The sequence below is a fragment of the Saccostrea cucullata genome, unplaced genomic scaffold, assembly GCF_032062105.1.
Source record: "Saccostrea cucullata isolate Sc308-1 unplaced genomic scaffold, CSIRO_AGI_Scuc_v1 ctg86, whole genome shotgun sequence".
NCBI lineage: Eukaryota > Metazoa > Mollusca > Bivalvia > Ostreida > Ostreidae > Saccostrea > Saccostrea cuccullata.
In genome coordinates this window covers 319183-346059 of record NW_026930361.1, presented here as the reverse complement: position 1 = coordinate 346059, position 26877 = coordinate 319183, and the positions used below count along the sequence as shown (strand labels likewise).

Sequence of the window (26877 nt, the reverse complement as noted above, 5' to 3'; positions counted from 1 at the left end):
TTTTTTATTTCTGATCTCATTATTGAAATTATGAATATACTTCATAGAATATGCTATGTACTATGTAGACTAAGTGTTTGAAACCATTTCTTAAAAAATTCTCTCTCTGTCTCACCATGAGTTTACTGATGCTGTTAACTGATTCACTGAAATCGGTATTTAAAATCAATCCTCTGGTGCTTATATGTTTAGTTCAGAACCAGTTCAAACATATTCTAAATTTCTTTACAATACGAATATATAAAAGTTATGGTTATATGATAAATTGTAGGGCTGATGTGAGCAGTTATCCACAAAATATACTACTGTATTAATTCTGTTTCAAAAGGCTTTTTGAATAGCTCTGTATTGTACTCATCTTTTAAGGAATGGTAGACACTATTGAAAAATTTGACTGTTAAAAAGTTTTATCTATTAAATAGTTTTCTTTTTTTTTTTAATCAGTTTTTATTTTCTCTTAAGTTGCATCAAGTACAAAACCTGAAACATGAGTCAATGACGCAGGAATTTCTCAAAGATACTTTGAGATAGCCTTTTTTAAAAGAATTTACATGTTTTAATCTCTGCATAATTTGGTCATATATATGTGACTTTTTGATCCCTGCTTTTATGAGTAGAAATGAAAAGTGTTAACTGGCTACCAGCAGGGTAAAAAAGCTTATGATATTTTACCTAATCCAGTTTGATTTATGCTTTGCATTTACCTACAAAATATAATAGGTTTGTGAGATGAATATGTCAGTAAGTTTATGGTTTGGGACCTGGGTGTGTAGAAACGTATAAGAAGTGTGCGACAAATTAGAATTTATGGGCTCTTTTTTTGGGAGGGGGTGGGAGTGGTGTAGGTGGGGTACCAGGGGTTGGGGGGTCAGATTCACTGATACTGATTTAATAAGAGAGTTGCTTCTCCTGATGGTTAAGATAAAGCAATGGGAATTTTATTAGGTGAGAGTCTTTTTGAAATTACGTAATCCCAAACTTTAACTGCATGCTTCTTTTAGCTCCCAGCGAACAGCTCAGGGAGAATCTGTTTATTGTTTGTGTGTGAATTCATGCGGAAAAGTGCTTCTTCCCCCAAATGTTTCCCAAACCACCATACGTATAAAAATAAAACAACCACAGTTTTCCATCAGGGGAAGAAATGCAGACTGATCTTTTTATTACAAAGACTTTAAAAACATAGCTTCTGGGAATAATACACAGTGCATTATCAAGGCTGGTAGGAGTGGATTAATTCCTGAAGGTTAGTCAATCTGCACAGCAGGTGGGTGGTGAATATACTTGTTTATATATCAAAAGGCATTCTCCAACAGCTGTGATTCATGAGGTCAGACAGCTACAGGGGTCAGAGGTCATAGAGGTAGGATGGGTCACAGCAGCCTTGTTTGGAGGTGTAACAGAATCTCGGCATTCAAGATGGAGGATCACAGCTTCTTCTAAGTGTTTGGATTTTTCTTTTAAACAAAAACTTTTTGACTTTTAGGTGAGTTTTAAAAGAAATGGTTGGTAAACATATCGAAACTAGTAGAACAGGTTTATTTGTGGTTGGCTTTGTTGACATTTAATCGAAATATCTTGTGATTAATGGTACAAAGAACAGATGCCTTATTATATGTATATACAGGTGACTCTCGATCTCTCGAAGTTCAAGGGACCGCGAGAAAAGTTCGAGAGATCGAGAGGTTCGAGAGATGGAAAGTAAATAAAATCCGGAATTTTCAGTTCCGATCATCGATTCTATATCATTGCACGTTTTCAATCGTATTTTACAGGTAATTTACTTGATATCAACAACGATTGTATTTCGAATAAATAAAACGAACTCCTAAAGATTCAATATTCATTTGTTCCTATTTCATGATTACATGAAACCCGAATAGTAATTGTAGGTTTGGCTATTCCACGGCTTGATCGGGTCCTTCACCAGTGTTCACCAGATTTTTCTTAATCGGTATTCTGTCCTTGAGAAAAGAATTTCTTGTGTAATATTTCCCATACTGGGATTATGTAGACTCTATATAATCAAAATGAAAGTTCATAGTCTATGAGAACTTACTAAAACGAACACATCTATAAATTAATTTTAAAAAAATTATCGTCTCAGTTTCAATTCAAAATAAGTTGTGAATTTGTTTTTAATTTACCCTGTGAATAATAACCAATTAATTATAACAACACACGTGTGTGTCATCTATGTAAAAACTCAATTAACACCTCCATGCCAGCCCAAGTCCTTCACGGTTTCCAGGTAAGTCCAGACTGCAGCAATTTTACGCTTGATTGGCGTGTATACACGCACAATCAAAACTTCGAGAGATAGAGAGTAAAATTCAATGAAATATGTGTATCGGGACCCAGGTTTTGGTTCGAGAGATAGAGAACTTCGAGAGATGGAAGTTCGAGAGATCAGGAGTAAATTTGCTTAGTTATATAGAGGAAAAAACGGGACCGGAGGTTCACTTCGAGAGATAGAGAACTTCGAGAGATCGGAGTTCGAGCCATCGAGAGTCACCTGTATATATAAAACAAGTGTGTATATACCTATTCATGAATGAAACATACCTTATGTATAGAGGATAGATTATGTGTGTCTAACAGAGAGACAATTATTTCTTTGTTTTTCCATGTTGCAGTGCAGTTGTTTAATAAAGCAGTTATTTGTTGCACCCCTGAGGATTTAGGAGTATTTTCACAGTAATCCACAGTGTACGTGTGATTTCATGATATTAATCAAGGGGCGTTTGCTCAGTGTGCCAGCCTGGGGGCCCAGCCATTTGTTATCAGAACCATCCTTGCATCACTCTGTGTTCTGTTGCCCAGGGGGGAGATATGTGTTCATTCCACTCCAAAAAAATGTTTATAGCAGGTCATGTGGTGTCTTTTAATGTCAGATTTTTGTGTAGTCAATGTGTTTTTTTTTAACTTCTTTATATATTTATTGGTTATCTTTGATAAGATTTGACCTAGATTTGTATTAATTTTCAGGATCTTTCTGAATTCTGACATCCAGACAATGATAAGAGAAATGAAAAAAATCTTCTTTTTTTTTTTTTTTTAAATTCTTTCATTTGTGTAATAATACAAAGTCAAGTGTTTTAATAAATTGATCTGAATATTTATTTATTATGTTAATTAATGTTTCATTTAAAAACAATCTTGAGCATTTTATATTTACATTTAACTGCAAATCAGGGTTGCATGCTTTAAAAAAAAAGAACAGTTAAATGTCTGTTAGTGTTAATAAAAGTTTGAAAAATAGGATAGGTTCATTAAGAAAGAGTTGTATTTACTCTACATTCCCTAAGTATTATTAATTTAAATCCACTGTTTAAGTAAATACACAAAGTAATTGCACTTAAATGCATTCAAGCACCTGCAGTGATCTTTACATGTGTCAATCGCCTACATAAAGACTACCATACCTAGTGAACCAGCAATTAATTGTAACAGTTTTTAATTTTTTCCAGTGTACAGTTATTTAGTTTTCCTTGCTGGTACTTTACAAGATTCACTATTGTTTTGCATCTGCCCTTAGACTGGAATGATGTTATTTGTCTTTTGCTAATGGACATGACATTCCTGCAGCTGAAAAATATTTCTAGAAACAGCAAGTTACAAAATATAGATTAGCATCATGTCAGATAAAAGGTATTATATCATCCATATTTTTACAGAAAAAAATGTTTTGGCATTAATTGTCATTTCAGAAATGAAACACAAAAGTGAAAATACATTAAGTTCGTTACTATCTACAGAAATGCGCTTTGCTGCTTTTTAGCTTTATCAATCCAATACATTTTCATAAACATTTAATAGCTAAAAATTCTATTATGTAACAGTGTTAGTGTCTCAGGAATTGCTAACAATTTTAAACAAGATAAATACATATGCTGCTGGAATTTTTGATAAAAGATTTTTTAAAAAGATGAAATCAAGTGCTGGCTAGAACTTTTGTCCTCTCCATTTGTGTTTATACATCTCTTGTAATAAAAGTCACCAGTGTGGTGCAGTGGTATAGGGTCTGCTCTTGAGTTGGAGAGTAAAGAGTTGATCCTTATGCATGGGGTTGAATCCCACTGTGGGAGGTGAAGACCAGTCCTTCAGATGAGACCGTATAAACTGAGTTCTTGTGTCGCAGACAGTAGATGCTAGCACGAAAAAGATCCCTCTCTGCAGCTCTCCATGGGCAAGTGATGATGTCTCCATACAAGTAAAAATTCTCAAGAGGGACATTAAACAATAAACAAACATACTATCAGTAAAATCTCTTCAGACACAAACATCCCATCATCCTAGCAAGAAATGCCCACTTACAGAGACTTCTGTGAAAACTCCTGTGCATTGATTCTGTCCTTTTCTTTAGTCATAGATAATTTCTTTTTTTAGCTCTGCTTGAAATTTTTTAAGATGTGAAATCAAGTTATATATGAAATGTGAAAGGCATTTGCAGCTTGTCTTTATATTTTTCTCCTATGACTGCAGAATTGATGCATATTTCATTCACTCTATTTTAAAGTTTGTTCACTGAGTTCATTGTTGAATCACTTTTAATTCACAACACCATGAATGGAATTTTTAAAGAGAAAATTTTCTTTATGATGTCAATATGTGCCCACACACATTTTGTGCACACACTGGCCATGACATGTATGGAATAACAAGTCATTTGTTAGAAACACTTTGCGGTTTACATATTAGAGTAAAACCAGTTTCCTTTACACCAGTTCAAAACACTTAATTCATACTCTCGACATTCTTCTTTGTTAAGATATTTATACAAATCAGATCAGAGAGTGTTGGCAGTGTGCATTCAGCTGTTGGATTAATAATCTTGGTATGTGTGAGTTAACATGTTTTTTTTTTCTGATATTGTTTCATGTTGGAGAAGCTGGGAATTTTTTTAATGCATGGGTCAGAATGGCCATTCACATGGTAATTAATCAACTCCAGCCCCAGACCATATTGTGTTCATTTCCTCCTCACTGGATGTGTTCTAGAGGCGTAATGGGGCACCCCTCTTATTTTGTGGTGGAAAAATAGTCGGAGAAGAAAAATATGTTAAATGAATTGACAGCAGTGTATCATTTACTTAATGAAATGTCCCTGATCTCTCTCTCTCTCTCTCTCTCTCAGAAGTTTTTTTGACTTTTAAATATCTTTTAGTTGTCTTTGATTGATAGGTCTACTAAGGCATTACATGATGCAGATTAAGCAATATATTGAGGGCAGATATAAATAGAGAGGGGTGCAATTTTTTTTTATCGGTGGCATATTTCTCAATATGACTCACAATTATATACACAAACCCGTCTGTTTGAGATCAGATCTTATTGAAGAATCACCACAGCTGGTTTTTTCTGAGGTTTTGCCTTGGCAGAGATTTAGCAGTTTGTCATAAGACTCTCTGCTGCATTGTCCACTTGAGAAGCACAGTAAGACTTGTTTGCCCAAAAAACTGTTGTTGATTCACTTGGTTGCTCTGAAATGCACTGGCTGAGCTTAATGCAGTGTTATTTTATAGATTATGTAATCTAACCATTAATATGACATGTTGTTTTCCTTTTCAGAACGTACCATAAACAAAGATGAAGGCACTACTGACAGTGCTATTATTGGCCAGCCTTGAGGTCACCAGGACTTTGGCCTTGAACTGTTGTACCTGTGATGACCTTGAAGTCACTGGAACCTCTTCCTCCCCTCAGATCCTCCCTTGCCCCTTTGTCATCAAGGTCAACAAATTTGCATACAAAACCAATGACCCTGAAGAATATCTTACTGGTAAGTATAAACTATACATTTAGCAATACAAAGAGCAAGAGCCATCTTATGCATAAAATGGCCCTGTACTTATATCAATTAATTAACTATCACCCTCTTTCCATTTTCATATATCAAAATAAAGTAGATACTTGGTGCTTTCATGTTCTATAATGAAATTTCGTTTTGAGAATCCAAATATTTGAAAACAGGCTTTGAGAAATTGCAATGTTCTTGAAATTTGCAGAAAATATGCGTATTTGACTACCTTCAGCAAAGAATTAAAATATGAGCACAGCCGATGATCCAGAAAATATAACGTTTTTTGATCTTCAGAAATAGGCCTTTCATTATGTATTGGCATATTTTGGATCAGAGGTTGTGCTCTTTATGAAATATTGAAAAAACGTTTTAACTTTAGGTCATTTTTCAAGGAATTTACAGGATATTAGGAAAATGACGCATTTTATGATGTCATAATGCATCCCATGTGAAATAACTTTTTTCACCAACAGTCGAAGTGATAAATGCTGCATTTGCAACCTAAACTGAGCGGTTTTGAATTTTCAGAAATTCTCAAGGGCCAAATATGGCCCAAAGTGGCTCTACCTCTTTGATGAAATACAGGGTTGTCCCTAAAACACAGGGGCTGGGAATTTCCCCTGTCTATATTGATACACTTCCCAGATTATTCTTTCCATCCCCTGTTAGGGAAAAAAAACCAAATCCCATGTGACTTTCTTCATGTCCCCTTCTATTTCAGTCATGATGGACATTCCTGCAATAAATTGAAGGGAAGCTGATTTAGATCTTTGAATGCAAACAAATTTTTAACAGCTTTTCAGTTTTGAAGTAAATTTGACGATTTGCATGTTGCACACTCAGCTGTTCAAACGAGTGGCACAAGTCTTTAATTAACATAGTTTTTTTTGTAAAGCTGCTGTAGTCATAGCTTAATCACTGGTGGCAATCCATGTCAATGTTGTGTCTTAATCACACATCACACTTCTCTGTGGCAATGTTTTGTCAGATAGGAAATAAGAAATTCTTCTTGGCAGCTCCTGAGACTTCCTCAGCTGATTTGGCAAGTGATAGGCTTTCTCCTGTGATTGGCAATTACACTCTTTCTTTGTGTTTTTAGGTATCAAATTCTGAGTCATTTTTTCAGAACACATTAAAGTATATGTAACATCAGATCAAAAGATCTACTTGATGTCTATGAAAATTAGAAAAAAATATATGGAATTTAAAATGAATTACCAAAACATGAAACTGTTTTGTTAGAAAGTTTTCTACTTGCTAGACATCTATATCAATTGAGATGAGATGGATGTCTAGTTGTCTACATATTTAATTTTTTTTTTACATCAATTGACCAAAACAAAAAATCAACACAAAATCAGTACATCTCATTCCTTCATCAAACACATATGATATTAGTAATTTAATCTCATCATGGAATAACTTTCTAAAACAAATTTGAATTATTTTTCTCTTTGTATATTTCAGTAACTTTGGAATCCAGAGGAGGTGGTAGATTTATTAACCAGTTCATGTTACAAGCTGTCAGCATCGATGCTATGGGCAAAGTGCTGGTAGCTAACCCTGGTGAGAATGGTTTCAAGGCTTTCACACAGATCCCAGTGGACGGTCATTCTGTCAGTACAACCAGTGATTGTGAGGTAGATATTTAAAGTATTTGGGGGTATTTTTCATTTTTACAAGTCAAGGATTTTTGGTCATCTATGACCCCCCCCCCACACACACAGACAAGTGAGGGCATAGCAGAGGGATAACCCTCATTAAGATGGGTATTTACATGTATATGTATACACACTATTAACATAGTGTGAAATATTAGTAAATTTGCTGAATGTACACTAACTATTTTAGTTAACACAAGAATGGTAATTGAATACATTGAAACAGAGTTTACTGAACTGAAAGAAATTGCTTTATAGATCGACAGTTATTCAAGTGGAGTAGACTTTTTGTCTTTTGTTTACATGTACTAAGTGGCACATGTGCTTTTGCATGGCTGATTACTCATTGATTCATCTTACATCTGGTTTGAACTGTACATATCTTTCTTCATGATTTGTACTTTTTTTCTTTTACAATTAATTCGAATAGAAACTTTTTGATGAATTTTTTATTATAAAAGTCTCTTATTTGTGGTCTATTGATGAGTAGAATCACTGCTTTTCTATGGTATTCTTAAAACGATTACTTCACAGACACTTGAAACCACTACCCCCATTGGCTCATTGGGGATATAATCAATTCCTGAATTTTCACTTATAAATAAATAAATGATTTTTGTTTGAAACACTTCACTTTTTCATTAAATTTACCAAGTGTTTATTCTCATAAACTTTTCTTGAAAGATTTATTGAGAAAAATTAAAATTTCTGTTGAAATTAATCATAAAGAATCATAAGGAAAATAAGGATAAGTCATAATAAATTCCTTTTTCCCTAACTAATATTTGCTAAGGAAGGGATGATATTAAATTCTTCGTATACACGTGTATTTATCAATTGTTTAATACATGCAAACTTGGCTTCCATTATCCTGACTTGGTACTTGGGTATTTGACACCAAGGGTTAACAGACCAAATGTCTCCATATGCCCTAAATCTCCTCTCTTTTTTTGAAAGCTGGCCTAAGAATTTGAACAAACACTACCTTGAAGAATTATTTTTTTATACAGATATAGTGCATATGGGCTTAGTACTTAGGTCTTTCACTCCAAGAGTTTAGCTGACCAAATGGCTTCATATACATAATTGTACCATAAATCTTTCCTCACTTTTGAAAGCATGGCTAAAAATTCTACTTTTAATCATAATAAGAATTTTTTATGTAGATATTTTGCAAATGTGGGTACTTAACACTTAATATGAAATACAGGCTTGCCTCCCCCCCCCCTCCCCCCAACAGGGAGAATCAGTCAGGCATGTTAGAACAACATTAGTCAATTGTTTATCTTTTTTTTCACAGGGTAAAACTGTAAAGAGTGATACAAATCTCAAATTCGACAGTAAAGCCACAAAAATCCAGTTTTCCTTTGCCCCAAGGCGTATACAAGGACCTATTAAATTCAGGTGAGAAACAGATTCCTTAAATTTAATTGCATATTGATAGATTATATAGCTTATACATGTACAGTCTGTACAAATGTTTGACGCTTATTTGAACTATTTGTTTAGTAACTGTAAAGTGTATGTTCCTGACATGTAAGGTAATAATTGCCCCTCCTTTTTTCTCAGGGCTACTTTTGTGGATGACCAGGGTAACTTCTGGCTGAGAGAGGAGTCCGAACCTATTGTACAGATTGGAGGACCGGCCCTGGACCCCTCCATTGTCAGGCAGAATGTAAGCTTATGATACTGAACAATGAATGGTATCAATGATTATCAAGAAATGATGAACAATACATAAAGTCATGTTGCTTGTGTGATACTGGTAGATGTTTTTATGTTACAAGTATTTGATCCTCCTCTATATATGTGGCTTTCCAGTAGGAGTTTTTATCAGAGATTTTAAGTTCGTATGCAATGTACATGTACTTCACAATGTCCCTTTCTCATTGATGACTTTCTGAGATACTCTTAAACTATCAGATGTTTCTAGACAAAAAATCAGCATATATTATGAGGAGTTTTGAACAGATATCAACTGATGAAAAACCTTGTAATTCAAAAGAAAATTTAAGCTAGTATTTTCTGAAATTTTGATCGGAATCACCAGGCATCATAAAATCATACAAAAGTCCTTTATTTTATCGGACCTCAAACAGGAAATCAGAAAAATGAAGTTCTAAATGACTTCACATATATCCTTAACATGTACAAGCACTTGAATCAAGTATTGTGCACTAGTGTTTCATGACGTCCCAGAAAACCTCAACATGCCATATTGGTACATGATGCAAAATGCTTCATACCAGTGCTTTAATAAGAAGCAGCTTTATAAAATTAAAATATTTGTGACAGTTTATAGATAATTTGAAAATACTTCCAATATTGTAGATTTTCTTTAAATATCTGTGTGTAAATAATGTGTTCTAATAAAATACCTTTGACAACACAGGCTCTTCCAATCATTGACCCAATCCACACAGACAAATGCGGGATTGAGAAGGGCTGTTACCGAGTTCCTGAGGGATGCTGGGAGCCCTACTGTGATTACATCGCCACCTGGCGGCCACTGAGTAGAGTGGGGACCGAGTACATGATTGAGATGAGTGCTCGGGTGAATGGCATCACAGACAGACATGTCTCTCTAGCTCTCTCTGAGGATATCAGATGGGTAAGGCTGTATTTAAAATTAATGGCTTGTATAAAAGAGGAAAGGAAGTTTTTTTTTTTAAAAGATATATAGTTGTATGATCATGTCTGTCCAGACTTGTATCCATGATACTATGTTTTTAGTGCATCTATGGATGCCAAGTCTGATGTATGAAAGTTATGCAATATTTTTTACACTCTCTGGTTTAAGACAATGTGCATGTTTTCCTTAAACAATCAATTAATACCCAAACCTTTATATACTTATAGTTCATCTGTGAATGCTTTGTACAATATTAACGTATGTATTCTTTACTGCGATGATTGTAGGGTGATGACCGAGTGTTTGAATGTGTTCATGAGGGAGGTACTGGGTTGACTAAAGTCTACCAGGCAAAGAGCATTGACCACAGTACTCAGAGGTTTAAGAATGTAAGTACGGAAGTGACCAAACCATTGACAAATTTGTCAAATATTGTACTTATTAGCAAGTATATGAAATGACATTCCACAAGGGGAGGCAACTCACCATTTTGATTTTCAGAATTTGTCTCTTTAGTTGTCATAAGTTGTAAAATAAACTTTGGGAATAATTTAAAAACAGTTTTCACAAATGAATCAAAATTATTGAAAGCTCTATATAAGATAAAATAATTATGATATCAGAAGCCACTTGGAAACTTTATTTTCATGATTGTAGACATTTTAGACTAATTATTTGGCTTCAAAGCTACATGTAATTACTCTGAGATTTTGTTATATCTCTAATTAGCCTGTGGATGGTATTGACGACTCCTGTGAATTATATGGGCTCCGATGTGGTGGTCAGTTCCTAGAGGGGAGGGTGAGATGTCGATTCGTGGTGCGGTCCAGTCGTACCATCAAGTCTCTGCCCCTCTCAGGCTCCTACCATGCCTTGATGTACAGTGGGCCCGCTGAGAATTGTAAGACAATTTAATACAGTTCTAAACTCATTTTAAAGATTATAATCAAAGTATAAGTGTGAGCAAATATCAACTTTTATCAACTTACATTGAAGTTGAAAAGTTGATGGATTCAATATTGAATTTGCTCAGAATATATTTACTTTGTCAAAATAGGTAGTTTAAAAATTCACAATATTTCCATCAAGTTCAAAATATTTGCTGAAAGAGTAAAAATTTTGCCAAGGAGTTTTATCCCAATTGAATAGGCAACAAATGATTGTGGCCTAAATTATTATGTGAATATATAATTATGGACTGACAACCCTACTCAGACCTGATAATTGGTGATGTCTCCCTTCTAAACAGTCCATAATAGTTTTATTTTCCTGAAGAATATTCAATTCTCAATAAGATAGAGTAGAAAATAGTGATCAAACCTCTTGTTTTCTTCTACTCTGCTCCAATTCCATCCTTTCAAAATATGTCAACAGAAAACTTTGACGTCATCGTTAGAATTTATTGTTTACCGATCCCGCATATTTAGCCATTGTACTTATAAATAGGAGTTATCTCGCTTAAACCACTGTAGTTTTTATCAAAGGGTGACAACACAGTTGTAACCCTGCATGCTCGCTTAGGCTATTTCATTGTCATCTGAAGGGAGATAACAGTTGTCACCCTGCGCGTGAGGGAGACATCACGAGTTGTCTCCCTGCACGTGACCTGCTCTAAGCCAATCAGATTGACTGTATAATTCTGAAGGATAATAATTTGAATTATTGTATGTTTGAATACATGTATACACATCTGTATTTTTAAACTGAACTTTAATGTAATGACAGAATTATTGATTGTGGATTGTATTATTCAGCACTGACTGCACCACACAGATACGGCTATGGAGAATACCCAGTGGCCTCCCCTGATATGATATCTCTGGCTGACATCTCTATCAACATGGAGGGATTCGCTCGCTATCCACTGGTCAAGGCTCATGGTCAGTTTCTGTAGAAAAAGCAGATTTTGCATAAGTCATCATATTTAAGAAAAATTAAGTAAACTTGATACATAAATACATTTACTTGAATCTAACTTTAGAATTGATGTATTACAGGAATACTTATGATCCTTGCCTGGTGTTTCTTTGGGACTGTTGGACTTCTGATGACCAAGTATTATAAACCTATGTGGCCAAATAAGAGGTTCTATGGGCAGCGGTACTGGTTTGTTGTAAGTTTCCACAACTTATAGCTTAAAAAGTATTAATGATGAGTTTTAAAACTTGCCAGTGATAAATTTCTGGGAATGTTAAAATTTTTAAAGTGTAATTGTTGGCATTAATGTTTCTTAATGAATTTCAGGCTCACTTCAATTGTATGGCCTGGCTGTTTATCTTCGTTCTGATTGCATTCATCCTTATCTTCGTGGAAGCAGGAGGTTACAGCAAGGTTTGTTCAATATATATTTTTAAATAAATAATAAGAGGCTAAATTGTATTTATTTACCATAGTTTTTCAAAACTTAGTTGTTTCAGAGCAGTTTTTGAGTCTTTGTTTTCACTTTCAGGTTGATTACTTCCCTTTGGATGCCCATCCTGTTATGGGAATAATAATTTTCTGCTGTGTCATTATAAATGTAAGTACACATGCAATACATGTATATGGGGAATTATTTGCCTTGTAAAAAAAAAATATAAATAAAACATTATCAAATTCTTTAAAGAATGACCAATTTCTTTGATTATTGCATACATATAGCAGCTTTTCATGCATTTTCACATACATGTCACACAGATAATTTTGGTTTATATTTAATTTCAGCCAATCATAGCATTGCTCCGTCCTGCAGATGACCATGACTGTAGGCCCTGTGTCAACTGGATTCACTGGGCCTTTGGAACTGTAGCCTGGTGTCTAGCTAGTAAGGGACTAGAGTTTATCATTTGCTAAAAGGATTAAACAATTCACTATCTACTATCAAAACTTATAAAAACTTGAACAATTTTTTTTTTTCACCTTGAGAATTTAATTATTATATTGCTTTTATTTATAGTACCCAATATGTTTATTGGAATGAGCTTTGGGAAGGCCCATGTTCCGTGGTGGGCCACCTGGATTTTGTTTATCTATATCCTCTTTCACATCATTGTGGAGATAACATTGGAAATCCATCAATGTTGTACTCACAAGAAAAACAAAGGTAAATATTTGTTCCCAAAGTGTTTTTTTTTTTTTTGCATTCACACAGATGTTTATTAATTGATGTTGAAAGAATTCTCTAATCTTCGTGATCAAAATTGTAACTAAAATTTATAATTTTTTACAACCAAACAGAGAGACGGAAAAAGTATGAATTTCAAAAACGTGAAAATCCTAAGGCTAATATTCCAGAGCCCGAACCAGCTGTAAGTTTTTATAATATTTATATATTTCAAGTCACTGGAATTTTAAGATTAATATCTTGTTGATAATTTAAACAACTTTGCAGAATATAATATATTTAATTTCTTTTTTTCAGGGTCGTATCTTCAAGCGTAACATGTTTATAGCACATTTCATAGTGACCTGTATTGTTGCTCTTATAATGGTCATCGCCATAGCAGCAGCATAAAAATCCAAAAAGAGGCTAGGGTCACCATCCAAGTCTTCCATCAAAACAAAATGGTGTGCAATCTCAAGACGAATCTCAGCCTTTATATAAAGATACTCACGAGGAATTCCTCTACTCGGAAAGTAGCGTCATGACTAATTTCTGAACAGAGGCGAAATTTTCATTTTTGATGTCCGTTGAAACATTTATAATGGGAGTATACAGGGAATGGATGTGTGTGACTGTGATGAAGAGAAAATGTGTCTGGATGGTGTTTGTGATAAATCAAAACATTGCTTGGATCAAAGTGTTTGTGATATTTGTTCTCTATATGATAAATGCCATGGTCTTGTCATCCCATATAACCAGCTTAGTGTTTATATATATATTGTGCTTTAATGCTACTTCCGCCAATGAAAATGCAAATGTTGTAGTTATAATAATCGAAAAATAAGTACATCAGATGCTTAGTAATCAAATTATTTTTGTAATCTGGTTACATTTAGCATTTTTAGTGAAATTGTTTATGTTATCCATAGATTTTTTCAAAATTAATATATAACTGAGTTTTATACTCCCAACGAAACCAGTGAACAGCTGGTAGAAATATGTACTTATTTATTGGTTTTTAGAACATTTAATTCCATTTATTGTTACCTGACTGTAAATAGAGCCTTTGATAGTGTTAACTAACTGATTTTATGGTGCATCATTTATGTAAATACTTTTTATTTAAAAAATGTGTATACATATATATATTGTAAATATATTTCATCAACACGATATGCACATTTTTACATGGTGAAAATAATGCAGGAATTTGCCATAAATCCAAGAAAAATACTGAACAAAGATGATTATGGATTTTTTTTGTCACATAGTTTGTGTAGTCTTGTGCTGTTTTGTTTCATTTTGTAGATTAATTATGATGTATATTAATGTTTAATTGTTTCGTCAAGTGAAATAAGAATTTTAGCTCGGTCAACAGGTTAATAATGAGTGACTCAGATGTGATTCATGTGTGATTTATGTAAAAGCGGACTTTGATGTAAACCACTTGACAGATCTGAAACTCAGAATCATGAATCTTAGAAATATTTAAGTATGTACGTACCTTGTACAAGAGAAAGCAGCTTTTAATGTTATGGGGGTTGTTTTAGTATCTTAGGGGTGTTTATTGGTATGTCATGTAGATTAATTAATTAGGCAGGGATGATCTTTGTTAATGTGTGCAGGTTTGCAAGTGATTATGACTAATTAATAAACATTGTTTATGTGTGATATGTTACACATGTTCATGAGTATCGTTTTTGTGTATTTATACATGGTATCTCGTGCATGATAGGTTGTTTTAATGTTAAGAGTTTTAATCTTTATATATATACATATATACTTAAGTATTTTGCTGAAAGTTGTTGTCATTGTCATGTTCTGTGGTTTATACAGTAAATCCCTCTCTTACAGTTTTAAAGTGTATATCTGATTATAAATGCAGTATTTAGCATGGTATTTGGGTTGTGAACTGGGAAGAATTTTACTGTGAATAGTTGTATGATCTTTTACCAAAGCTTAAATTGATATTGCCGGCCATTTTTTTTTTTAAATTGATTTTTAAATTATTGAATTTAATGTTTAAGTCAGAAAAAATACTAAAAATATAATTTTACAGTGAGCAGTTTTACCTGTTTTTGATAATTTTTTTCCTCACTAATCAGAAATGTAAATTTAAATAAAGATGAATAAATTGAAATGAATATATACATGTGTATCTAGATTTTTTAGGATGCAGTCTAAGTAAAAGTCTTTCAATGATATTTGGATGTAAGATCCCATTATATTATGCCAACAGTATACACAAATAAACCTGCTTTATATTTGTAAAAAATGAGTTAGTTGTTTGTTAAAATTTGAATCACCATTGAAAACAGAATTTCACAGAAACTCTTCTAAAAAGAAGAGAAGTGATTTGATTTTGAAAGTACATGCACAGATCTAAAAGGGGGTGGTGGATTCAGATACCCAAGGATTTTAAGTTGTGGAATTTCAATGACAAGTAGTGAAAATAAATATGTACACTGTCCTTGGAAATGCAATCTTGGGTCCATGTAAAATGATAGAGTTGTAATTTTCCTCACCCCCTGCATGTCTCAAAAAGTTTTTTTTTATCTAGGTTTTTTTCTTTATTTTTTATTTTATTCATTTTTTTAAGAGTTCATATTGACTTCCTCTGGGAAAAAAATTCTGGATCAGTGCATGCAGATATCAGTTAAGAAAATTATTATCCCAATACATTTTCCTGAAATAAATGTATAGCAGAAACTGAAAGGCATTTGGCACAGTGTGATTACATGTTATTCCAAATCTACAGATTGTTAGGTAAAATTTGATATAATTTATGAAAAATGCAAGACATTTATATCGTGCCAGGATATAATATTGTGAAATTACGACAGCCTGCTTTCTTTAAATCGCATTCCTGATCTCCGTGGTTCATTCGATTGGGTTTTCACTTTTACAATTTTTGTTTACATTAACTTCCGGGAACAGCAAGCACAGGGAGAAGATGATGAGCCGAGATGGCTAGGGTCTGGACAATAACTTTTTGTTCTATGATTCTTTTGACATTAAGTATAGATGCAAACAGAAATAATGATGTTCTCGTGGCGTTCTTCCAAGGTAAGGATTTCTAACTGCTAATTCTGCTGCTGATGCTGATCTTTAGCAAAAACCAAGCACTTGACTTGTTCATTTGTTGTAAATGGATATTATATCGCGGGTTTCATTGTATATATTTCTCTAGCTTATATTTTTTGAAAAAACTGTTATTTGATATACATGTAAATTTTTTTGATTAAAAACTATGGAACATTTAGAAAAAAAATTTTCAAGTAAAACGTAATTTTAAAGAATCCATCCCCGTTTTTATTATTTTTAGCCCACTGAGTTTATAATCTAGTAAAATTCATGTAAAGTTCATGTTTTAAAAGTCTTTAGTTTGTATAATTGTTTATTTTCTTATGTAAAATTACATGGTAAAATAAAAAATAAGAATTGAAGTCCATGTCAACCTCAAGTAATTTTGACCAAACATTTTATCATTTTAGGAGGCAAATAAGACTTCCTGTTTTAAAAATAGACTTTGTACAAATTAAACGATGCAAATCCCTGGAAATAATTTGTTAGGCCATGTTTGGTTTGTGAATATCATTTGATGAAAGTTAAATTTAAAAAATCGAATTACACTTTTCTATGCAAAAGTTTTAAGTACCGCGATATAATGAGACACCTGTATAAATATCTTCCAGTTTCAAATATTTTCTCTGGAGATTTTTTGAAAACATTGTTATTTAATATACATGGGATTTTTTTTATTTAGAATTTTCTTAAAATGAACTGTATCTTTAGGATTCCTTCACTGCATGTGTCTGTTTGACATGTTGGACCATGATATAATTTTGACGCGAGCATTTTATCAATACAATAGAAGTCTTGGTATTAACGAATTCACTTTGTAAGCAAAGTTAGCTAGTTATAGTTACATCCCTGATAATTTGAATGTGTCTACTGTAGATTACGGTAGAATACTCTCAAGTAACTGAAACCTGATTGAAATAGAACAAAAAGAGCAACTACCAGGCATATTATTTGTGCGGAAATGTACAAACCTCTTTCACTCCATATAAATTTGAAAGATCTGATATTTTATGTAATTTCATACCTTTAAAAATATACAGACTTCATGGCTGGTTAGATATACTTCTTGTTATTGCACTTGAGCTGAACCATAATAAACCTGAACTGTATAAATTACAATAGCTGCCAAAGATAACCGTCAGAAGCTGTTTTACTTTTACATTTAGGAGAAAATTTTCTTCAGAGTTTACTAGAAACACCTGCCTATGAAAAAACAAGAAACATACAGAATACCTCTAAAAATATAATTTCTACATTTTAAACTTTCAATGGAATAAAAAAAAAAAACCTCACAATTAACATGAATTAATGTAATTAATTATAAGATTGATTAAATCCTTACTTTAAGTATTTGAATGAAAAATTAAATAATTGAAAGTAAAGTAATTTTGAACATTTTTGAAATACCCAGGTAGTCTTAAGGGTCATGGTAAATATGGGTTTTTTGAGTTATAATTTCATATCCACGTATTAAACTTTTCAAAAATATAAGAAAGAAAAAAATGTTTGGATAACCATCTATGTAAAGTTTTGGTGATATCGGTATGCTTAATAAGTATTTATTTATTTAATTCAGTTCTTAAAATTAAATATATTATTTAGTTTCATTTTAAAGTTTACAACTTAAAAGATTATATTGTAAATGATGGGTGAATCCAATTAAAATGTATATACGGTAGTTTTTTTCCTTAAAAATGTAGGTTTATTTCATCTTTATTTCATATTTAGAGATTCTTAATTTCATATTTAGGGACAATGATAATTATGGCTTATCCACTTTACACAATTAAAATACTTTACCCACAAACAAGTAAAATTTGAATTAAAATAACACGATTCCACTTTATCTGTCTATTTTAGGAGGCTGTAGCAATGATTCTGTTTGCCAACATGTTTGTGTCGACATAGACAATGGATATTTCTGTAGATGCCACCCAGGATATACCATTAACAAAGATGGGATTTCATGTTCAGGCAAGTTTTTATCCAGGAACATAACTTAAAGTCATGTGGTATAATATCAATGCTCATTCTCTGATTGTACCAAGATTCTATGAGAATCTATGAATCTATGAAGAAAAGACTGGATGGTAGAGCACAGGAAATATCCAAGATTGTGCAATTCTGAAATAATAATAAATTTGATTAAAGTACCATTTGTTTCTTTCTTTATAAAAATACAACCATGTTAGATGGCAAATTGCAGAAAAATTTTCATGTCCCATATCTTCTTCATTGAAATGATTGAGATAGAGAGAGAGAGTCAAGAGAGAGAGAGAGAGAAGAGAGAGATTTGCCCTTACAAGAGGTTAGTGTGACAAGCATTGTAAGGAGCTCATAGAGCCATGGATTATTGATTTCAATGTAATGGTGATCTGTGTCTGCTCCTGTCTTGGAGGGACTTTTCATGGTCCTTAATTATCCCCACACTTGCCAGCTGCCTCCTGGAGAGTGATTGAACCATTATCGGTTTTCCTGTTCTGCAGGATTCTTTTGTTTCCACAGTTGTCTTCAAACAATCAACACTAATTCCCATATGTTTGGAAGCAAGCAATGGAGATTTTTTGATAATTGGATTTTCTGAGAATCTAATGTTATTTTTGATAATAAAGATCGACAATCATTGCTCATAAAGAGAGAGAGCAAGAATGATACTAGATAAAACATACTGTGTATTGAATACAGATTTACATATCATATTGTTCTATGAGATATGTTTCGATGCTAATGCATATTTACTTGGGGAATGGGATAGAAAATGCAGATAAAAAAATGCATTACAAGCAGATTTTATTGTCAGATGGTTCAAAGTAATGAAACACAGTAGATTTAGCTAATTTGTTAGTGAAATGAATATTTTATCAGGTAGTAATGCACATTCACAAGTTAATGGTTGATTCATGTCAGAAAGCTCTTAGGACTTGAGTCAATGCAGACAAAATTATTGAATTGTTGCATGCATGTCTGTAGTTTTATCAATAATTCCTTAATTATTTTAATGTTAGAATTAGCCCATGTGAACAACACGTGTTTTTATCAAGGCTAAAAGAATATTTTTAAAACAATTTCAACAAAATTCTGATTAAAAAAGTATACCCCTGTAAAGTTTAGCAGATCTTTAACTGATATCAATTTAGATTTTATAATTAATGTGATTTCTCATTTTTCTGTCTGTGTACACTTGACTTATTTTGATCAGTTTCTGCAACATACAAAATAATGAAAATGTACATTTGTATACTGGTATATATTTTTTAGGATCACCATCTGGTAATGCTATTCATACAGAAAATACCCAGTTGTCTTCCAGTGTTGTCCAGAACCATTCCCTGGGAAATGCACAGGACAAGATCAGTATAGAGAATTCTGTCCATGGGGAAACAAATGACAACATCATACTGGGCCCTGCCCCCATCATGTTGTTTCCGACCTGTGCTGGAAAAGTTTGTAAAAACTTTGCCAGGTGTTCCATTCAAGATTCACAAGCCAAATGTTATTGTCCACTAGGATACACTGGAAAACTGTGTGACACAGGTAATATTTCTCTAAAAATTTATTACATGTATCTCCCTCAAGTTCCCTGATTTGAACTTATTTCTAGACTTCAAGTCCTGTTGTATTGATAATTTTTATGCCCATATAATAAAAAATTCAAAAAGTTTTAGTTTTTAGTACTTCTATGACTGTCTGACTGTTAATTTGTTTGCCTGTTTATCAAAAAAAACAAACTTAAACCTTGACCATAACTTTTGAATGGTTGATTTTAAGGCCTATTTCACCTGTATTATCTTTGTTTGTGTAGCAACATTTTTGACCTCTGACTTTGACCTTTGAGTTGACTTACTTTTGCTACACCATGACCAACATTAACCTTGGTCACTTAACCTTGGTCATAACTTATGAACTGTGGATTTTATTGGTATATTATATTAATTATGGTACATAATACTTACAGAGAGAATTGTGAAGTACCCCCAGTTCATGGGAGACAGCTTCCTGACCTTGCCCCCAGTCACCAGTGGATACAGTGAGTTTGAGATCTCGGTCAAGTTTACACCAGACTCAGATTCTGGCCTCCTGTTGTTCTCCTCTGAGTATCCTCAAGCCAAGGGCGACTTCTTCTCTCTGGTTCTGGTTAATGGTTTTGTAGAGTTCAGGTTGGTTTTCAAATTATTATATTTTTTTTAAATACAGAGTTATAAATATCACTAGTATGCAGTGCACATGCATGTGTTCTTTGTCAGCAGATACATACTGTAAACCAACTTTTATTCGTGACGAGTTTATTTCGCGATTTACCGTGTGTAAACTAGTTCGCGACGATTAATTTTTGCGATCAAGTCGTTTTTGGAACTGTTTAAATAGAAAAAGAGACTTTAAGGACCCGTTCGCATCGAGAAATATTTTGCAATGACAAGGCTCTCACGAACCTCGCAAAAATTTCTCGCATGCAAATAAAAGTTGGTTTACAGTATGTAATTTATTTTCATTTTGTCTGGTATATTTACACTAAAATTTGATGAACATTTTGGTATATCATTGATATAATGCTCAAACCAGGCACATACTTTTTTTGCAAGTTTATGATTCTAAGGAAGACGTGTAGAAAAAAGGTGTGCTATAAACTCAGCTAAAAGTGAACTAGTAAGTACATGCTTTCACTGTTAAAAGGTTTGACTGTGGAACTGGTCCTGCTGTGATAAGGAGCCCAAACCATGTGAAGATAGGTCAGTGGAATCAGGTCAAGGTCAAGAGGTCAGAGGCCCAGGGCTGGCTGTGGATGAATGGCCATGGGCCTGTTTCTGGATTCTCACAGGTAAGTATGGATTTGATCAGTCTTTGATTTTTTTTTTTTTGATTTTCAATGATTTGTGAAAGAATTGTCCAAAATTGAATATTAAATATACCTTTTAGTAATATTTTTTTTTTAATAAAAAGATCTTTTTTTAGAAATGAAAATTTAGGGAATCAACACTGTTAGTTTTAAGATGTACATTTTTCAAAAAATGTAGGGAGCGTACACAAGGATAACACTGAGGACAAGTTTGTACGTGGGAGGATATGAGAACATTTCCCCGATACGGAGCAGGGTTAATATGTGGAGTGGATTCAGGGGGTGTGTACAGAGTGTAGTCATTAACAAGTGGCAGTATGACTTCAGAAAATCTGTACCGATCAGGAACGAGAGGGGGGAGCCAAAGATTACCATAAATAATGGGAAATCAGCCCTGGTGAAAGACATGACAATGGGGGATGCAATAGATGGACAAAATATAGGTATCTTCATTAATTATGAGCAATCTGCAATATATGCTTCAGTTTACAAATTAAATTAATTTGACTAAAAACAAAGCAATTCATATATTTCTTTGCTGCAATTTTTATATATTTGGTTTAGTTTCTACTTTGTAAAGTTTTGAATATCTATTTATCATTTAGATGACTGCAGTAAAAATGTGTGTGAAGAAAATGCGTGCCACAATGGAGGGTCCTGTAAGATTACCTCACCTGATCAATATGTCTGCTTGTGCCCAGTGGGTTTCTATGGACCAAACTGTATCCAGAGTATGTTATATTTGCTTCACATAAATGTTAATCTACTTATTTCACAACATTTTTGTTGCAAGTAATTGATGCATATACATGTACATGAAAATAATCGACTCTGTTCCTGAACAGTAGGAAAAGTTCAAGTTCCTGAGTTCAAAGGTCACTCAGTACTCCAGTACCCTGGTCTGGGTAGGAACAGTCTGTCGTACACTGAGATAGAGATGATAATTAAACCTACGGCATCAGAGGGAGTGATTCTGTACAATGGTTACACGAACAATAGGCAAGGAGACTACATCTCGGTTTTGATGGGGCAGGGATATGTAGAATTCCAGTTTGATCTGGGTACTGGACCAGCTATTATCAGGTTTGTTAGTCTTTACAATGTTAGTTATATTTTTGCATTCCAGAAATTATTTCCATTCTTTTGTGTATTTTATAGCTAAGAGTTTTCAGTATGCAAGTTATAAGAAGCAAATAAGAGTTGTTCCCCTTTTTGCATTGCTGAATATCTACTGAGAAATTAAAAGCAAAAAAAAGTTTAATTTCATTAAGTAAGTTTTTTTGTTTTGATTTCAGAGTAGGGCCCCAAAATTATATTTTTGAATTATGTTTATGTTAAACCTATTGCATTATAAACTTAAATTTTGAATTTAGAAGTTCAAAGCCATTGAGTTTGAACAAATGGCACAGTGTGAAAGTTTCCAGAACTGGCCTACAGGGTGTGTTGGAAGTTGACAACCAGAGTCCAGTACAGGGTCTTTCTAAAGGAGCTTTCACACAGCTCACTCTGCTACAACCACTGTTTATTGGGGGCCATCCAAATTTTGACATCACCTCCAAGCATCTGAATATGTCTACATCATTTCAAGGATGTATTCAAAAGGTTAAGAAAATTTGTGAGACTTCAAGCATGCATCACCTTCTTCACAGCTGTATTTTGGATAACACCTAAACTTTGCTATAAAATAAATGTAAATAATTTTTCACATTCACATTTATTGTTTTTTTCTTGTAGTTGATAATAAATGACCGTCCTGTTGACCTTGTTGAAGAACCTGTTGAGGGTTATAATGTGGAGCCATGCTCCCACCCGTGTAATACAAAGCCCTGCCAAAATTCTGGACTCTGTGTTCCTAACTCAGAGCTTTATAGCTGCTCATGTCCTATTGGGTTCACAGACTCTCACTGTCAAAGAAGTAAGTGTATATTGAACAGATAAAAATTTTTTTTAACGGAGAGCAGGTGCATTGAACATAGGTAGTCAGTGGAGGAATAAGTATTGGCATGTTGTACAAAATAGATAATTGTTAGAAAGAGGAAGTCACCTTTACTGTAATGTTCCAGATTATCTTCTAGTTTTCTTCTTTGTTCTGGATTATGTTCTAGATTTTTTACTATTGATTATCTAATCACTCATTCTTGTTACAGATCTGACCATTTTTACTGCAAAGTTCAGAGGTACAGGGTTCCTGTCTTACAATGATAAAGATATCGGGAAAAGGTACAACATTTATCAAAAAACAATTCAATACTCTTTAGCTGTACAAAGTATATTTCTTGATTTTGTTTTTAATTTTGCTAAATTCAAAAGGCTTTAAGGTTTTTCTTCCTTGATAACATTCATGTATATTTTGCTTTCTTAACATGCTTATAATTTTCCAAATTATTTAATTCATTATCAAATGCAAATTTCATTATACATGTACCTTGTAGGACAAAATAAGAAACAAATGGCCTTTGAACTTGTCCATTTTATAGAGAAACAATAAAAATTTATTTTTGTGTGAGTTATCTCCCTTATTAGGGGGGTCACTGAACCTTAAGAACCTTAAGAAAGTTTTTTCTAACTGTAGAGTGTCTGGGAAAGTGACCATCCTACATGTGAACGTCCGTGGACACTCCCTTGATGGCCTCCTCTTCTGGGCCAGCAAGACCCTCCCCATCAAACAGGAGGGAGAAGATTTCCTTGTCCTGGGGTTCAGAAATGGCTCGCTTATGTTGCAGTACAATCTTGGTTTTAAAAGTGCTCTCATTTCTTATAATAGGACTTCATTATCTGATGGAAAATGGCACTCAATCAAAGTACAAAGGTAATGAAGCAATGATTTAATACTGTGTCTGTGGAATCATCAAAATTGGTGAGAGCCAATTTTTGTGGATTGCTTACATTTTACAAGTCCGTGTGGATGTGACTTTGTGTATTCACTCAGATCTACTAAGGGAAATGTGAATTTTAGACCCTAGTTTATTAATTCGCGGAGGATTTAAATTCATGGAAGAAGGGTATACCCATGAATTCCATGAATATAGAGCTACCATGAAATCTAATGACTCTACAGTACATAATTAAGATTCTTTATTATATGTCTGAAGTTACTTGGGATATCTATTTCATACGAAGCAGCTGGGTATTAATTTCACTAGGAACATCTTTGCAGTATAGCAATCTTACTGTTAATACTATTATAGTACTGGTGTATTAGTATTATTGATTTTCATGTAGCTGTTCTTAAGTAAATTATTTACCTGGTCTCGGGTAACAAAATCATCAAACAAGATCTACTTTAATCATTGTGATGCATAAAAAATCATGCAATTAAAAAAATTACAAGTTCTATCATTGCATACAGTCATTATTTCTGTATTAATAAGAGATAGGGGCTTTTTTTCACAATTTGATGGAGAGACTTAGTGTACCACATATAAGAACATGTAATAATGTATAATCCTAGAATCTAGGGAATTATAAGGCCAAGTACACTTGTACTTAAAGGAGCCAGTGGCTTCATACTATTGGAAGGATACTTAAGAATAATTTTCAAGTGTATGTTTTTGAATATCATTCTTATAGAATATGGTAATCCTTTCAGGTATGGGCTGTATGGCTCTCTGATAGTTGATGACACACATGTCATAAAGGGAGAATCTCCAGGCAGAGTTAGTATCCTGAATATAAATGGTCCAGTTTATGTCGGTAAGACTTACATACGTACATGTATTCAGGAATATATGATTGTTTTAAGGGATTTAATTAGACAATATACATGTGCATTTATTGTGTTTCTTTATTTGTTAGTAATGAAATAAGTGGTTAAACTAATGCAGAAAAAAGTAATCAACCCATTTACACAGGATATGATTTTTTTTCTGCAACAGCTTACGTGGATATGTATTTTTGCTGCCACTGCTCTAATAGCTGCAATTTTAATTCCCATACTAACAAAAAATAAGTATTTCATTGTATCGGTATATACCGGGTATTTATATCTGTATAATAATCATGTAAAGTACCTGAGTTTATGCCAATTGTTTAGATACAAATTGATAATTGTAGGTGGAATGCCTGATGTTTCCTATAACACCATGGGTATGTACAAAACTGGATTTGTCGGATGTATCCGAGATGTGATCTTATCCAATGACTTCCCTGTAAAGCTAACAGAATCAGCTACTGAGGGGCAGGGAATCAGTCAATGTGAAGGGTACTAGTCAAGATCAGGAAAATCAAAAAAAAAAAAGTCCATGATGTTACAGTGTTCTTCATAGATCTTTTGCAAGTCATCACAATTTTTATGTAGCTAAAAAAACTCTGCAAGAGAACTTCAATTCATATATCAAAGGTTCCATTGCATCAGCGTATTTCAGTAAAGTTTGAACTTCGGTATCTCGAACTCCGATATCTCGAATACCATGGATATGTCAAAGTGATTTGGTAGTCCCAACTACATATTCTTTAAGTATTCAACCCTCGATATCTCGAATCCTCGAATATCTCGAAGTTTTTTCTCAGTCCCATCAGGTTCGAGAAAACAAAGTTTGACTGTATTGTTCATAATTGTAAACTGTATGTATATACTGAAAGGAATAATCATAGTTTTGGATAAACGAGGGGTGATCAAAAAGTTCGCAAACTAATTGAATAACTTCCATACAAGAAGCAATATTTGGTTTTAATGTTGATTATATTTTAAATTAATCCTCCCCAATTTTAATGCACATCAACCACCGTTCTGCGCATGCGCGAATCACGTGATATTGGCGGTCACGTGACCCCCTCCGTAGCGTTCTGTCACAAAAGTTAAAAGATTTTTCCGAGTTTTATATTTTCTTTCCATGTGAGTTAATTTTTATGACAAGAACAGTTAATTTGTCAGAAATGGTCATATTTCGGCAACAGAATGGGTGGATAATAACATCCTTTCCAAAAATAAGCATGGCAACCATTAAAACACAAATCTTCTGTCTCAGGAGAGACCTTTATTCAAGGTGGATAGAGAATGGGTGCATCCTTTTTATCATATCTAATTTGTTTAAAATCTAAAGTGAACAATATTTTAGGTATTTAATACTTATATCATTGTTCAAATATTCAACTATTTTTCAAAGTGCTAATTGGAGGTCTTTGATAGCAAATTGCTTAATTAAAACTACATATCTTTTCAAACTTGCTTTCACTGGGCAAGATGACAAGTATCATTTTTAACCATCAGCCTTCCTTCACTAAAACGATTAATCCAATCATTAATTGAATTTATAGGAACTCATTTATCTCAATAAACTGTGTACAAATTATTGTATGATACTGTAGAGGGATTTCTAAGATATTACAATAAATTGTACAGTCGTTTGTTGAACGAGTTCGACTGAGACAACCATTTTTCGTCACAAGTGACCTAAATAGTGACATCATTTTCACATTGTGATGTCACAAACAAGGAGAGAAACTTTATTCAGCATATGCTATTTATAGACCTTGTGTATGGCTATGTGTGTACCGAATTTCATTCTAATCTGAATTGTGATTTTGTAGATATAGAGATAGTTTGCGAACTTTTTGATCACCCCTCGTAAGTACCAGTATATAATTGCAATGAGATTCATACTTAGTGTCTTGGCCCTTTCATTAATTCATGTTCACCTGTGAAAGTGATTTCTCATAAACTAAACCCATGAGGATACATATATCTTTGCACTTATTCTATTTTTAATTTGGACAGATTTTTTGGGGGAGGGGGGAGAGTCATACATTCAGCAAAACATGGACATGGTGTGTCACAGATGATGAC

General features: G+C 33.3%; 1 protein-coding gene across 1 annotated transcript; it reads left to right on the top strand.

The window, feature by feature from the left end:
• The first annotated feature begins 1256 nt into the window (after positions 1-1256).
• Positions 1257-25327, top strand: LOC134283832 (pikachurin-like). The gene is made up of 26 exons (XM_062766335.1): positions 1257-1483; positions 5568-5778; positions 7267-7439; positions 8761-8864; positions 9030-9135; positions 9853-10071; positions 10380-10481; positions 10822-10993; positions 11847-11972; positions 12090-12205; positions 12337-12423; positions 12542-12610; positions 12796-12895; positions 13028-13174; positions 19517-19792; positions 20214-20415; positions 20930-21074; positions 21271-21535; positions 21698-21823; positions 21938-22175; positions 22466-22694; positions 22827-23007; positions 23240-23312; positions 23665-23901; positions 24682-24785; positions 25146-25327. The coding sequence occupies exons 2-26, from the start codon at positions 5586-5588 to the stop codon at positions 25298-25300; spliced, it is 3945 nt and encodes a 1314-aa protein (XP_062622319.1). The 5' UTR covers positions 1257-1483; positions 5568-5585; the 3' UTR covers positions 25301-25327.
• The last annotated feature ends 1550 nt before the right edge of the window (positions 25328-26877 follow it).

What these genes read in the sequence shown, in the direction of transcription:
- LOC134283832 (XM_062766335.1), top strand. Translation starts at nt 5,586, where the DNA reads ATGAAGGCACTACTGACAGTGCTATTATTGGCCAGCCTTGAGGTCACC. An exon ending in TTCAAGGATGTATTCAAAAG is followed by an intron (nt 22,695 to 22,826) that starts GTTAAGAAAATT and finishes TTTTTCTTGTAG; the next exon opens with TTGATAATAAATGACCGTCC. An exon ending in CACTCAATCAAAGTACAAAG is followed by an intron (nt 23,902 to 24,681) that starts GTAATGAAGCAA and finishes TAATCCTTTCAG; the next exon opens with GTATGGGCTGTATGGCTCTC.